Here is a 15,137-nt window from a genome sequence, read left to right as displayed (position 1 = left end):
TAGTTTCAACCAACCAGCACAAATCATCAGTACTCACAGTGATGAAGGCCAACTTCTTAGGCTGTTTGTGGGCTCTACTGTATTTAAAGACTGGGTCAAATGGCTTCCCCAAGGTTAATATACTTTCAGTTACTGTATTTTAATATTTAACACAGAGTTGGTGGTACGTACAGTATATAGAGTGGGGTATAGCACTGTATGAGCTAGGCCTATTTTAATGGAGTCTCAAGCAACCAGAAAGCACACTTATCTGGCATAAGCCAATAACTGTAGACAACACCACAATAACCTTGACCTCTAAGGCCCGCTGCTTGGGGGTTATACTTGACTCAGAGCTCTCCTTTAAACCTCACATTGCCTCATTAACCACCGCCTGCTATTTCCAGCTCAAAAATATATTCCGTATACGTCCCTTCCTCACACAGGAAGCCAGCAAAATGCTTGTACACGTCTTAATCATCTCCCGCCTAGACTACTGCAACACCCAGCTCTGTGGTCTACCAAAAAAAAGGCTAGCACCTCTCCAATCCCTTCTAAATTCAGATGCCTGCCTCATTCACCTCTCCACATGCTCTTCTGATGCAGCCCCACTGTGCCGTTCTCTCCACTGGTTACCCATTACCCAGAGGATCCAGTTCAAACTCCTGACTCTAACATACAAAGCCCTACATGAGTTGTCCCCTCCTTACATCTCCTCACTAATCTCTAGATATTGTCCCATCTTCAACCTTCGCTCCTTCCAAGAAATTCTCCTGGCCTCTAAGCTGATCACCTCCTCTCATGCTCGCATCCAGGACTTTACACGAGCATCACCCCTCTTCCACAACCTGTACGTCATGCTCCAAACCTGGACATTTTCAAACGCACTCTTAAAACACACCTTTTCAGACAAGCTTATAACATTTTTTAGCTCGTTTACTTATCTGTTCACAATGTACTCAGAGGCAAAGGCTCACTGCCTCATGCATTTCCCCCATTGTCTTCTTACCTAGTGTGTCTCCCACTACCCTTTAGATTGTAAGCTTGCAAGGGCAGGGTCATCCTCCTAATGTTTACTGGTTTTGTTGAAATATTTGTGCTGCTTGAGACTCTGCTATATATTTTTTGGTTGTACCTATGCTCCCCGTGTTGTCTTACTGTGCTCTGTAAAGCGCTGCGGAATATGTTGGCGCTATATAAATAAATAATAATAATCCCAGTTGATGCCAGACAACTAAGACTCTACTGAATATGCTCTGTAAAGTGATGCGGAAGATGTCAGTACTATATATGGTGATTACTAAATAATTATATAATAATAATGATATTCACTTATTGCAGATTCTAGCTGTTTGTGCCTGCATTTGTGTGGTCCTGCCCGCTCCTGCTGCCTACACCTCTGTGATCAGAGCAGACAGGAAGTGCTCAAGTTCAGCAGACCATACCGTGTGGATATTTGCTGCTTGCTTTGCTGTCTCATGGTCATCAGAGTTTACACCTCATCTAACAATCTCCTGGGCTACGTGCAACAGAGGTAATTTCTGAAGGTTACACTGTTTTTAGCTCATCTCTTGGACCCGCTGTAATGATTGAAAAAAGTTTCACTGTGTTTGTTTCAATAAGAATATGAATTACAATAACAACTATTTTGTACTGTGTGTTTTGTGCAAAAGAATTCAGCCTCCCAGCCAGAAAAGGATGAAGAGGAATGGGGATTGGAACTAGGCACGATAGCAGTTTTTGCCCACCACCGATGATCACCCAGCTTATTACTTAGATTTACTTTACTTAGATTTACTTAGATTTGGTGGGTGCTAGTATCCACCAGGGCCCTAGTCTCTCTCCAGGCCCTAGGCAACTACCTAGGTTTGTCATGTGGTTGATGTGGCTCCGGCAAAAGCGCATTTCGTCTACAATTACATGCAGCTGAATGGAGGCGTTTAGTAGCACCAGAGTTTTTTGGCCCACATGTAACACTTGACATGCCACAAAAAAATATCATATAGAGTCTGAGGATGGCAACTGCCGTGCTAAGATGCAACTTCATTAGAGGGCTGCCAGTCCACCGCCCATGTCGAGTGCTACCAAGTGCCCAACTGCCAAACAGGAGCAGCTGAAAGACAGTCAATTCACTGCCTTCAACTGCCCGTGAAAAAGAGGCATTGTTAAAGTTGTCAGAGATAATGTGATGATGTAACATGAACCAAATACACCACATATAGACAGACAAGAAGGTTGACACTAAAAAAAGTCACTTATGGCCCATACTCACGGGCAACTTTTCTTCTCTGTCGCTAGCACACGGGAGCGTGTGCGCGACAGTTCGGCGACAGCTCGTCGCCACGTCCCTCCGCGTACACACGCGGAAGAGGGATCAGCGGTGCCACGGAAGCTGTCGCCGACGTTCCTCCTCCCCCCGCCAGAAGCTCCGTGTTCTTTATGGAGGTTGCTGTCGCTAGTCCGCATATTCACGCGGACTAGCGACAGTTGCGGCGGCAATGTATCTGCTCTAAAAAAATTAAACACAGCATAAGAATTGTGTTGGTACAAAGTTACTGGAAGGGTTAATAACTCAAAATGTCATTTCTGCTTTAAAAGACTAAACACAGGATAATAACTTCTAAGAAAAAATGACTGATATAAGGTTACTAGAGCTCCCATGAGCTAATTGATAGTAGTGGCTCCCAGTCCCAAAGAGGAAGCAGAGAACCTTCCCTGCTTTGTTTGATCTGCAAATACTAACACAAAACAATCTGATAATTCTGTAGGACACCCAGCACTCTTATCAATTAGCCTCAGAGTGAAGTGGAACTTTGAGTTATTAACATCACTAGTAACTTTATACCAGTTATTTTTCCTAGAAGTTATTATGCTGTGTGTAATCTTTTAGAGCAGAAATTAAATTTTGAGTTTCATACACCGTTAAAGTGTACCAGAGCTGAATGTAATAAAAAGATTTATACATACCTGGGGCTTCCTCAAGGCCCATCCGCTCGGATCGCTCCCATGCCACCGTCCTCCGCTGTCCGCAGCTACGCTCACCTGGTCCCCACACTTCGGTCAGCTCCAGTCTGACATAAGAGAAGTGCGCTCTTTGCGTATCTCTCCAGCTGCTGCTGGAGCTGACTGACGGCAGTGACAGGACCCGGTTCCCGAAGCTGCAGACAGCGTAGGTCGGAGGCGTGGGAGCGATCCGAGCGGATGGGGCTGGAGGAAGCCACAGGTATGTATAAATATTTTTTTTATAGTTCAGTTCTGAGACTTTGCCGACACACGGTATAAGCGTGCGGTCGGCAAGTGGTTAACCACTTGCCGACCGCACGCTTATACCGTGCGTCGGCAAAGTGGCAGCTGCAGGACCATTAGGAAGCAGCCGCTCGCGCGAGCGGCTGCTTCCTGTCAAATCATGGCGGGGGGCTCCGTGAATAGCCTGCAGGCCGCCGATGGCGGCTCGCAGGCTAAATGTAAACACAAGCGGAAATAATCCGCTTTGTTCACATTGTACGGCGCTGCTGCGCAGCAGCGCCGTAAGGCAGATCGGCGATCCCCGGCCAATCAGCGGCCGGGGATCGCCGCCATGTGACAGAGGACGTCCTGTCACTGGCTGCACAGGACGGATAGCGTCCTGTGCAGCCCGGATCACTGGGGGGAAAGGTAGGAGAGGGAGGGGGAGGGAATGTCGCCGCGGAGGGGGGCTTTGAGGTGCCCCCCCCCCCGCAACATGCCACCAGCAGGAGCGATCAGACCCCCCCTGCACATCATCCCCATAGGGGGGAAAAAAGGGGGGCGATCTGATCGCTCTGCGTGCCCTCTGATCTGTGCTGGGGGCTGCAGAGCCCACCCAGCACAGATCCCAACAAACAGCGCTGGTCCTTAAGGGGGGGTAAAGGGTGGGTCCTCAAGTGGTTAAGTCTCTCAAACCAGTGAACCAAACCTGAAAGCTCACAGAACAATCAGCATGGAGTAAAGCTAATGGCAGTAAGTGGCAAACCCACTAGAAGCCTTTTCTAAGCGCTAGTGATTTGAAAAAGCTCTTGCTAATGCAATGCTATGGGGTCTTTTTATAAAATCAAATTGCTCAAACACATCCATACACACCCATAGCATTACATTAGTAAGAACTTTTCAAACCACAAAGCACTCAGAAAAGCGCTTCTAGTGGGTTCTAGGCATAAGTGGACTTTTAAAGTCAAGTCTAACACTGATGGTACACATGAGTAATGGCCCATACTCACGGGCTACAATTGTCGCCGCAACACGCGGCGCATGCGTGTTGCGGCGACAGGTCGCCCGTGAGTATAAGGCGCAACACGGGCGCGCACCCCGAAACGTCGCTCGTCGCTGCTGTCGCCGGGCGATTGGCGCGGTCAATAGCCTGCCTCCGCAACTTTGCCGCAACTGTCGCTAGTCCGCGTGAGTATGCGGACTAGCGACAGCAACCTCTCTCCAGAACACGGAGCTTCCGGCGGCGGGGGAGGAACGTCGGCGACAGCTTCCGTCACACAGCTGATCCCTCTTCCACGTGTGTACGCGGAGGGACCTGGCGACGAGCTGTCGCCGGCCTGTCGCGCACACGCTCACGTGTGCTGGCGACAGGCCACAAATGTAGCCTGTGAGTATGGGCCATAAGGCTCGGTTCACATTAGGCTGTTTTCAGCCTACTTTCCACTCGGATGAGCGGAACGCAGAAGCCGCAGCAATGCTTTCCCTATGGGAAAGTTTACATTGCTACGTTCCTCTCCGTTCCGTTTCCTGCGACCCGCTCATCGGAGCAGATGTTCCCAACATATCGGGACCTTCTATTCCCGCTCCGCTCACGGAGCGGAACGCAAGCGTACGGGCGGATGCGTCTTAATGTGAACCAAGCCTAAAGCAAAGCAAAGCAAAGACAGACTGACTACTTGTCCAACCAAGGACACGGTGGCAGAGATCATAACAAAGCCTCAGCCTGCAAAGACACTTGGAACTGTTAAAGTGAAGCTCATGTTCAAAACAAATTCTTAGCCTGCACAGAGGGAAGCCACAGGATCCTACTGAGGCTTCCTCTCTTGTCGGCAGCCCCCCGTTACAGAGCACTGCCCCTCCGAATTGGGCAGCTTCACTTCTGCATGATTGGCTACTCTGTAGCCTCGAGCGCCCGCCCGCACATGCACAATAGCACGGAGCCCGCAGGTCCACCTTACTGCGCTTGCACAGGTGGACTCGGTCGGCTATTGCGCAGCCATATACAAGGAAGATGATCTGATAAGCCACAATGCCTTGTCGCTAATCTTCTGGGGGGCCGTGCTCAGCAATGGGGACATTAGAATAGAGAAGGAAACCTCAATAGGATCGGGTCTCTCACGGTTTCTTTGCTGTTTAAGTGCTTTAGGAAACAGGACTGTATTCGACTGAATAGATCAGAGAAGCTCTTTTGCATAGATAACAACTGAAGTTTTTTTTAACTCTTCCTGTACTGGAAAACTACTAAAGATAATGTTTTGATCTCGTGGCGTGTTTCAGAAAACTCCACTGTTAGGGCTTGTTCACACCTAGGGCGTTTTTGCCTTTTTTTTTGCACCAGCGATTTTGAAAATCACCTTTAAAACGCTTGTGCAATGATTCCCTAAGAGAGTGTTCACATCTGAGCGGTTCGATTCTGAAACCAAAGTGCTGCCTGTACCATTTTTGGGGCGATTTCCCTATATTTGCAGGTATAGGGAAATCACAAAATGCTTGAAAAGCACTTGGTTAAGCGATTTCCTCAGCGCTTTTAAGAATAAATACATTGTATTTATTGTTTTCTGGGTCAAAGAGTTAACTTCCTGACTTGCGTCAGGAAGTGAACAAACAAATCACTCTTCCAAAGTGCTTAGAAAAGCGCTTTACAAAAAATCGAAGCGTGCAGGTAAGCGCTGGGAGAGGAAAAAAAAAATCTGTTACAAAATCGAAATTGCTGGTGACAGCGATTTCAATTTTAGATGTGAATAAAGCCTTATTATCTCTGCTGACTTTCAACAGACTCTCTGAAGGAATTGCTGCATTGTAATTGCATTACAAAAAAACTATTCAAAACGTCAAAAAATCAAACAAGATTCAAAAAAATTCAACAAATTTCCCAGTAATTGTGCTTTTTTTCCCCTATGGTTGATGGTTTGTTCACTCCAATTGTTCCACTTTTTGCTCAGGTGGAGTTTGTTCAGTCCATGTCTGTCAATACACAACTCAGAGGGGACAAGAACTATGGAGATCCGAGGCTCCTGGAGTGCAGCTCGCTGTCATTCTGACCAGGAATTTCAGGTAACAATAAAGTAGCAGTAGCTGCCTTGAGTTGTCAGTAAAAACACTGCACATGTGTGCTCTCCATGGATGCCATATAAACAAGTTTTTACCAGGAAACTATTTTTAGCCAGCTTCCAGGTGGCGATGGCATAGCCTTGTAAGAGGCAGAGTAGCTGTGATCATCCTAACACTCCTGGTACTGTTATTTTTCTGCACTGTAAAACAAATGAACAGCGGAGATGTCAAGCTGAAAACCTGTTCAAATTACAGCTATTATTTCTTCTAACGCAGCTTAGAAAAACTATCATCTGATGGGTTATAATAGACAACTTCTCTACTCTCCTGTAACTTTATGTCTCATTCCTCTTATGCAGGGGTATTTATAGACACTCCACAGTGTCTAGCATGGAAAATAAAGAAAGTAAACCATGGTCAAGAAAATACACTATTGTCAGCTGATTTACAGCTTTTGTATTTGGATCCACTTTGCTGTCCAGGAAGCAACCCAAAACACCTTAAGGCCTATTTATAAACACAGGTCTTTTCTCTACATTTCATAATTCTTGGCCAGCCTTTTCACCATATTTGTATTAGGGTGCATTCACACTATATCCATAGCTTTGCTGAATAATTCTGCATGTCAGCTCGCTGCCCATACAATTCTATAGGTATGTTAACATCTCTGTGTTGTAGGCTTTCAGTTAACATGTATGATATAATGTGCGCAGTGTCCATAGCAGTTTACACACATTATTACAAAATGTGCGTTATGCAACGTGCACAGCACCAATCCACCCTAAAGGTTGCCACTAACGGTCCAATGTCTAGCAAAAAATCATTCAAGCGACCAGAAATTCTGATCGGATTGGTTGTAAATAATCTCTGCTGATGGGCACAACGGATTATGAATAATTATAAAAATAGTCGTCCGATTGGATTTTTTTCAAACCAGAATTTGGATTTTCTTGATTGGTTGTGATAGATGGGAAGCAAAGATTGGTTTGCTGATGGTGTAGTGGACGATTTTTCTTCCGATCAGAATTTCTGATCGCTCAAACGATTTTTTGCTAGAAATTGGACCATTAGTGGCCACCTTTATCTGATCGCTCGAACAACTTTTCACTAGAAATTGGATCATTAATGGCCACCTTAAAGGTAGTCACTAACGGTCTAATTTCTAGCGAAAAATTGTTCGAGCGATCACAAATTCTGATCGGATTAGTTGTAAATAATATCTGTTGATGGCCACAGTCAATTACAAATGATTATAAAAACAGTCGTCCAATTGGATTTTCGTTGAACCAAAATTTTGATTTTCTTGTTGGTTGTGATAGATGGGAAACAAAGATTGGTTTGTTGATGGTGTAGTGAACGATTTCACTTCCAATCAGAATTTCTGATTGCTCAAACGATTTTTTCGCTAGAAATTGTATCGTTAGTGGCCAGAGGGAACAGATATTTTTTTAACAAGCAAACAATGCTTTAAAAATGGAGAAAAGAATTATCAAGTAGGGGCCTCGTCCAATATGGATCCACTCTAAAGCCTGGTACACACATTACATTTTGTAATGGCCAATCACTAACTAATTTTATCAACTCCACATAGTATGAGAATTTATCTACACAATCTGTTCATAGCATTCAAAAGGTGTTGACGCTCATAATAATATATATTCCAGATTAGGACTTTTTCTCTTCCTACAGGGCCAACTTTAGGATGTTATTGATATTAATACTGTATAAGCAATATCCGTATGCATAACACCATAGTATGGTGGTATTGCAAGTATTCTATACAGAAATGCAATTTTATTATTAGTAATTATGATTTGTAGCGCCATAATCTTTTGTGGTGATGTACAGTGAAAGAAGGGTACATAAAAATACATTCATTGGTAAACAAATGCAATGCATTTGTGTGCATTTTTTATACTCACAGTGGAACATACTTTTGCGGCTTTATGCACGATTGTGCGTTTTACATTTCTGCTTCTATGCAGTAGTTACACCCCCCTTCAAACAAAAGCATGGGGATTATGTTTATGCACATTTTAATGTTTTTATGTACTTTCACCGACTATAATTGAAATGTTAAATTGATTTAAATCTAGCATGTTGTGCAAAGGCATATTAGACAAAACACAATACATGAGTGGGAATCAGGTATGGGAATCTGGGTTACCATATCATGCCTTTATATACTGACAAATAAATAATATACACAGGTTCTGGGGCTACTGACACACAATCACTGCCTAAACTGCACCTAACTAGCCACAAAACCTGTATACTGTATATTCTGGCATATAAAACTACTTTTTAACCCTCGAAAATCTTCTGAAAAGTCAGGGGTCGTCTTATACGCCAGGTGTCATTGATGCTGGGTGATATGCCGTATCCTGTTACCGACTCTCAGATCTCGGTGCTGAGGACTGTAGTGAAGTGGCGCAGGCGCACATGTGCGAGATCTGAGAGGCAGAGAAGGAGGTAAATAGGATACAAGGGTGGGCCAGAAGGGTGAAAGAGGCGTGTTTTATGGGCACAGCACAATCTATTTTTCCATAAAGTGCTAGGTAGACAGGGAGAGCTGACCAATCCGTTAGGGAGAGGGAGAATTGACCAATCCAACCAGTCAATTGCCTATATACTGTTATATACTGGGTACCACATACAGTACAGCACCAGTATCTGTTAATACATAGCACCAGTATATGATTTTTTAAAATGTTTATTTGTTGCGCATTGGAAGAGGGGTGGTCTTATACGGCGAGTATATCCCAAACTCTATATTCTAACTGGAAAAGTTGGGGGGTCGTCTTATACGCCCAGTCATCTTATACGCCCAGTCGTCTTATACGCTGGAATCTACGGTAATTTATACAGTATGTGTAAGTTATTTAAAGGGATGAGTTGGCAACACTGGTGGGAATGCTAAAATGGGCTTCTATGGGAAAATGCACGCCAAGTTCAGGGGACACCCCTCCTTCAAAATCCCATAACTTGGGAACAGAGCATCATATTGACTCAGGACCCAATGCAACAGAAAGCTGGGACTTTCAGCTTTCAGATCTTCCTGCGGGAGCAAACAGAACTTTAACAAAAAGCTGCCAAACTTTCCAGATGGGATAATACATAAGTACCCTTAGGCTTTGCTCACATTATAAATCGCCAGCGCTATCACTGAGCTGCGATTTGCGCTTTTATAAGAGCTTTTGCTCAGTGATGATGTTTTTCACTTCCTGACATTAGTCAGGAAGTGAATTCTTTAACCTGGAAATTAATAAATACAAAGTATTTATTCATAAAAGCACTCGGGAAATCGCTATACAAAGTGCTTTTTCAAGTGCTTTGCGATTTCCCTATACCTTCCATTGAGGCAAAGCACTCAGAAAATGGTACATGTAGCGTGTTTGCGATTTCAAGGCTGATAGTGTGAAAAAGTCCTTAAGCTAGGTACACACATGAGATAAAAGTCTTTGGAAAATGAAAGATCACAGACCAATTTTACCACCTTCCATGTAGTATGAGAGCGCACCTACACAGTTTATTCTCAAGCTGATTACACCCATCAGATAAAAAATCTTTGCAAACTGAGAAAATGTATCTGTCGCATAGGTTTGTCAGGAAGGTTTGAAAGAATGATCTTTCTAAAGATGCTGTACACATGCAAAAGATCAGTATCTGCAAAAAACCCCAAAAATGCTTTCATAGTCTATGATATCTGGAGATCTCATACACACTTTGTTTAACGGACAGTCATCTGCAGATCCACCAGGACGAATCTGACAGATTGAGAGTTAAAGCAGTAGGATTAGCCATACTATGCCAGGGGAAAAAAAACACATATATAAGTAGATAAATACTTGATCTACTTACATAACACATGTATTGTACTGTCCACGTTTTGATTTCAGTGAATTATATATAGTAAATGAAGAAAATTCTGTCCCTGGTGGGAACCATGTCTTTTGCCAACAGTTTAGGCTAAATTCTGATGTCATTTCTGCCCTTTACATTTTTTTTTCTTTTCTCCTCCAATCGCTGAGTCACCTCAGCCTTGCAGCTGATAAGCAGCTAGGCAGGGAAATAAATGGAAGATGAGGAATATATTATAGTTAAAAAGAACCCCCAGCATGCAACTGTTTGGCACTGACTACTAAAGGGCCAGTGCTCCTTAAGTATGTGATAACTCCAAATCATAACAGCAGAAAAAGTTTTGAATGCTGTTAAAATTTGATTTTTATGGTGACAGTGCTGCTTTAAATATCTTTGGTCCAGCTCTTTTGAGGTCTTGCGTGAACTTTTTTTTAACAAAGATTATCTGCAGATTTTATCTTTGATCTTTCACTTTTCAAAGATTTATCTTCTGTGTACCCAGCTTTAGTATTCAAAATCTGGTGGTCCTCATACTACAAAGAGATGGTAAAATTGGCCCGTCATCTGCAGATAAAAATTGGATATGTGGATGGACCTTTAAAATCCAGTTATTTAAGCAAAAATGTTGTATGCATATAAAATCTTTGATAAAGTTTCTGCTCCGCATTCAGCTTTAAGATTTCAACCCAAAACAAAGCAGTCTTTCTTTTTTATCTTTTTCACACAGTTGCACCACTTTTGTAGGATATGTTTATGAATATTAATTAAACGTGAAGTGCCATTATGCCTCTCATACCATTATGCTAATAATACACTTCAGCATGGTGTTATGGCAGAAATGATGAATCAAGAAAATGATGCATATTCAGATTTCATTAGCGCCGTAACATTTGTGATGTGAGCGCACACAGGTCATGTGTTTGTGCACAGGTCACAACTCTGGAGGGACAGCTCTTGGCGATCATTTGGAAGAGGTGGCCAGGATTTAATGAGGATTATAACATGGACCACGACTTCTTTGGCCTAGACAGTAAGTGGAAATGATTGCCATCATATCTCCATGGTGTGACGTTGTTGTGGGCATAGTATATAGCTATGATGCAGGTCTAGTGCACTACCTGAGGATTATGTTGACTTATTTAAAAAAAAAAAAATCCCTCATCTTCAGCTGAGATAGAGGATGGATGAAAGTGCTTAGTTATAAGGGCTGGAACCCACTAGAGCGCTTTTTTGAGTTTTTTAGGGAGCACTTTAAATTGCTAGCGATTTCCCGAAACAATGCAGATAAATGTAACTTCCACAGTAGTGATTGCTATTAGCAAAATCGCCGTCGCAGGACATGCAGCATTTTGGGAGCGTTTACTCTTCAATGTAAAGTATATAAGCGCTGGCAAATCGCTCATGAATTGCAACACATATCGATTTGTGTGCGGTTTTAAATCACTGCAAAAAACATATAGTAAATAGAAAGGACCAATCAGAATTAAAATCACCAATCACAAATCGCTATCACAATCGTTGGCAAAAAAACGTATACTTTTTTAAATCACTACCAAAATCGCTGGAAACCCCTCATGAAATCGCTTACAAAACACAAATTCAAAACACTAGTGATTTGTGATTGGTAGTGGGCTGAGGTTCCAGGCCTTACTCTTTGAGGGTGCAGATTATTCATTGCTATGAGCAGCAGTTCTGCTATTTCTTCATCAAATGTTATAAATCAGTTTTACGAACGAGTACATACGGATTTGGGCCCATATGCTATTAACTTTTTATCCTGAGTTATCTCCTATGAGATAATTTTCATATTCTCTTTAAAAAAATTTAAACATTATACAACTGAAAAAGTACCTAAAAGTTAGTGAACAAAAGTACTATCAAAATTATTTAGTGTTTTCCAAGCAAGTTGGTGGTTTAAAAAAGTATTTTGACAAGTTGTGAAAATGTCACCTAGGTAAAAACTCAGGAGAAACAGTGAATTATGGGCCTTGGAGTGGTAAGTTTGGGTGCTGGTTCTCCATAAGTTAAGCATCAGCAAAACAATTACTGATGCTATATTTCATGTCCGCTTGCAACAATGTATTTGTCTGCATTCAGTGCGCCTCCCTGTGTTATTTGCATGACCCTAATCAATCTTCCTAACAGTTACCTCTTCCTGATGCATAACCTTATAATCTCCCCAATGTTAACCTCTTCCAATGTCCCTGCCTTTCTGGCACCTAACCCTAATCTCTCTAACTAGCTTCAAACCCTGGTCTCATGTGTCAAAGGTGGTGTCTTTAACCAGTACACTATCCATCCAGTATGTACAAATATTAAAGTTCTGGCGTGTTCATTAATAATTTTTTTGGCTTTCAGTCTTTGGTACTGAGATAACCTATCTTCAGCAGTCATAAGCAAAACCCACAAGCAATTACCTAAGATAGAATTGTTTATGCCAACTGATTTGTCCCTGGGCGCTGTGGGAAGTATACCATACCTTCTATCACTTCCATAGGGTCGTATGTGCAGTTTGGCCAAGCTAAACATCTGTCGGAGAGAAAAGAGATTGCCTCCCGAAATAAACAGGATTGCACAATAGGGCTGCATCCACTGGTTTCTCTAATGGACCATGAGGCTTTGTTCACATCTAAAATCAAAATCGCCGATGCCAGCGATTTTTTATAAAGCGCTTTTCAAAGCGCTTTTGCAGGGCTATTCTGTTTTTTCACTTCCTGGCATCAGTCAGGAAGTGAACTCTTTCACCCGGAAATGAATAAATACAATGTATTTTTTTATGAAAGCGCTGGGGAAATTGCTATACAAAGCGTTTTGCAATTTCTCTATACATTCCATTGAGGCAAATCGCCCCAAAAATGGTACAGGCAGCGCTTTGCTGAACAGATCGGAATCGAACCGCTCAGATGTAAACACTTTCTCATAGGGAATCATTTCACAAGCACTTTTAGGGCGATTTTGCAAATCGCCGCGCTTAAAAAAGGTGAAACCGCCTTAGGTGTGAACAAGGCCCTATTGTTTGCACATGTACTGAATAAGAACATTTTGGAGAGACTTCCCACAGGTATAAGCCTCACAAGTGGCATTACTCATAGGACGATGCCTAGGTAAGTTAACAGTTTATTTCCTGCTATGTGAATTTTATTGCTCCAATTGCTGCAGAAAGTAACTTTCAGGGAGAATTCATAGAAGAGTTAATGGGTGGACAATGCACATGTTGTTTTCCCAAACACCATGCCCCTTTACCTCCATCACAATGTATGTGTTTTCACGCAGCAGCTGATGATTTAGATAACCCGTGCGGTGTGTGGAAAAATGCTGCGTTGCTGTAATATTTCTCCTGCATGCAGAAATTGCAAATAAATGCGAGTATGAATGTGCTCATTGATTTAGATGGGCTGAGAGCGTTCTGCACAAGCGCAGTGCTTCTGCGCCTGCACAAAACACACCTGTCTAAGGGAGCGTGACTATGAGTGTCACAGCCATGCATTGCGCATGCGCAGAAGCCGCTGACCAAACCAGCCCCTATGGAGGGGACCCTAGGAGATTGGCCAAGAGCAAAGCTGCATCAAGGAATCTGATTTTATTTTTTAAGCAAAACCTGTGAGTTCCTTAAAGTATACCAGTCGCTGTCCTCCTCCTCACTCAGCTGTTCGGGCTGCTACAGCAGCCAAGTCACTCAAGTCGTGCTGTACTGAGCAAGCAGTGGCCCAGCAGTGTTTGCCCATGATCTTGTTCCTGTGGCCAGGAGCACTCTGCGCATGCACACTACGTCAAGCCTTGTATGTACAGAACACTACCGGCCACAGTCCTGCATGACCTGGGTGTCTTGGCTGCTGTATTAGGCCGACTAGCTGAGTGAGGATGAGGATCATGACGACAGCAAGTGACATACAAGCCTACAGGGCTGGAAGAAGCCCCAGGTAAGTAAAAGTCCAGTCTTCAATTTCAGCTCTGCTATCTCTTACGAGAAAAAGTTGGACAATTACTTTGGTATACTCCAGAGGCTTCCCACATTCTTCTCGAGACCACCGCTGGACATCCAGGACCCTCTGGATGTTCACATTCCTGTTTGTGAATGAGCATGACCAAACTGCACAGGCACAGGATGCAGTGTAGCCGCACTCGTTCATGGATGGGAGCACGGCCATGTGCACTCTTCAACAAACTCTTGTTGAAGAGGTTTGGGGGGGTCCCAGTGGTAAGATATTTTTCAATAACATGATAAAATGGCTCTAATATGACTAAAATGTGTTTCATATCCTTTATAACATAGAGTTAAACCTGAAGAGTAAAGTTGATGGTTTTGTTTTACATTTTAAAATACACTTTTCTGTTCTTCAGTTTCAGGTTCAGTCAGTCCAACTGATAAAGCCCTTCTTTTAGCTGCAGCATTTTTGCTGGTAAGCAATATCCTCGCATTTGTCAGGAAAAAAACTTTTCATGTTTTTTTTATTAGTAAAGTCTACACTCATTGTTATTTTAATTTCAGAATTACATGTTTTTTGAGATGAGTTGAAAAGAAGACAGAAGAGTATGGCAGACGCCACAAAACGTAAAACTTCATCCCGTCAAAACGCGTAATCTTTCAGAGATGTGAAATGTATCTATTGTTTATACACTTGCATGCAATAGCAGTAAGTTTGCTCATGACCATAAGAATAATATATATATTGCTTTGTCCCATGGGATTCAAAGGATGGGCTGCGTGTATGTTTCTGGGCTGTGTGTATATGTTGCTGTGCAAATGTTTTAGGCAATTGTAAAAGAAAAAAAAAATCATACATACCTGGGGATTCCTCCAGTTCCCTCCGGCCTGATCGCTCGTTCAGCGCCGTTCTCTGCCTCCTCGATCTTCCGTACAGGGTCCCAGTATCCTCTGCCAGTAGGGGACAGTCAAAGCATGCGCAGTGCAACTGCAGGCGCTGAGAGCTCCCGGAAACTGAATTACGGCGGTGTGGGCGCACACAGCCCGGCCGCAAATGAGCAGTAAGCCCCAAGTGCCGAAGATACCGGGAGCCTGT

The 15,137-nt window shown here is 43.1% G+C and overlaps 1 protein-coding gene across 1 annotated transcript; it reads left to right on the top strand.

The window, feature by feature from the left end:
* Positions 1-1,436: 1,436 nt before the first annotated feature.
* Positions 1,437-14,683, top strand: LOC137570629 (phospholipid scramblase family member 5-like). The gene is made up of 5 exons (XM_068279328.1): positions 1,437-1,513; positions 6,147-6,258; positions 11,047-11,146; positions 14,458-14,516; positions 14,606-14,683. Exons 1-5 carry the CDS (start codon positions 1,458-1,460, stop codon positions 14,630-14,632), a joined length of 354 nt encoding a protein of 117 aa, XP_068135429.1. The 5' UTR covers positions 1,437-1,457; the 3' UTR covers positions 14,633-14,683.
* The last annotated feature ends 454 nt before the right edge of the window (positions 14,684-15,137 follow it).

The sequence above is a fragment of the Hyperolius riggenbachi genome, chromosome 4 (assembly GCF_040937935.1).
Source record: "Hyperolius riggenbachi isolate aHypRig1 chromosome 4, aHypRig1.pri, whole genome shotgun sequence".
NCBI classification, from domain to species: Eukaryota; Metazoa; Chordata; class Amphibia; order Anura; family Hyperoliidae; genus Hyperolius; species Hyperolius riggenbachi.
The sequence above is the reverse complement of the archived record's forward strand: the minus strand, read 5'-3'. Positions and strand labels throughout refer to the sequence as shown.

What these genes read in the sequence shown, in the direction of transcription:
- LOC137570629 (XM_068279328.1), top strand. Translation starts at nt 1,458, where the DNA reads ATGGTCATCAGAGTTTACACCTCATCTAACAATCTCCTGGGCTACGTG. An exon ending in CTGGGCTACGTGCAACAGAG is followed by an intron (nt 1,514 to 6,146) that starts GTAATTTCTGAA and finishes CTTTTTGCTCAG; the next exon opens with GTGGAGTTTGTTCAGTCCAT. An exon ending in ATTCTGACCAGGAATTTCAG is followed by an intron (nt 6,259 to 11,046) that starts GTAACAATAAAG and finishes GTTTGTGCACAG; the next exon opens with GTCACAACTCTGGAGGGACA.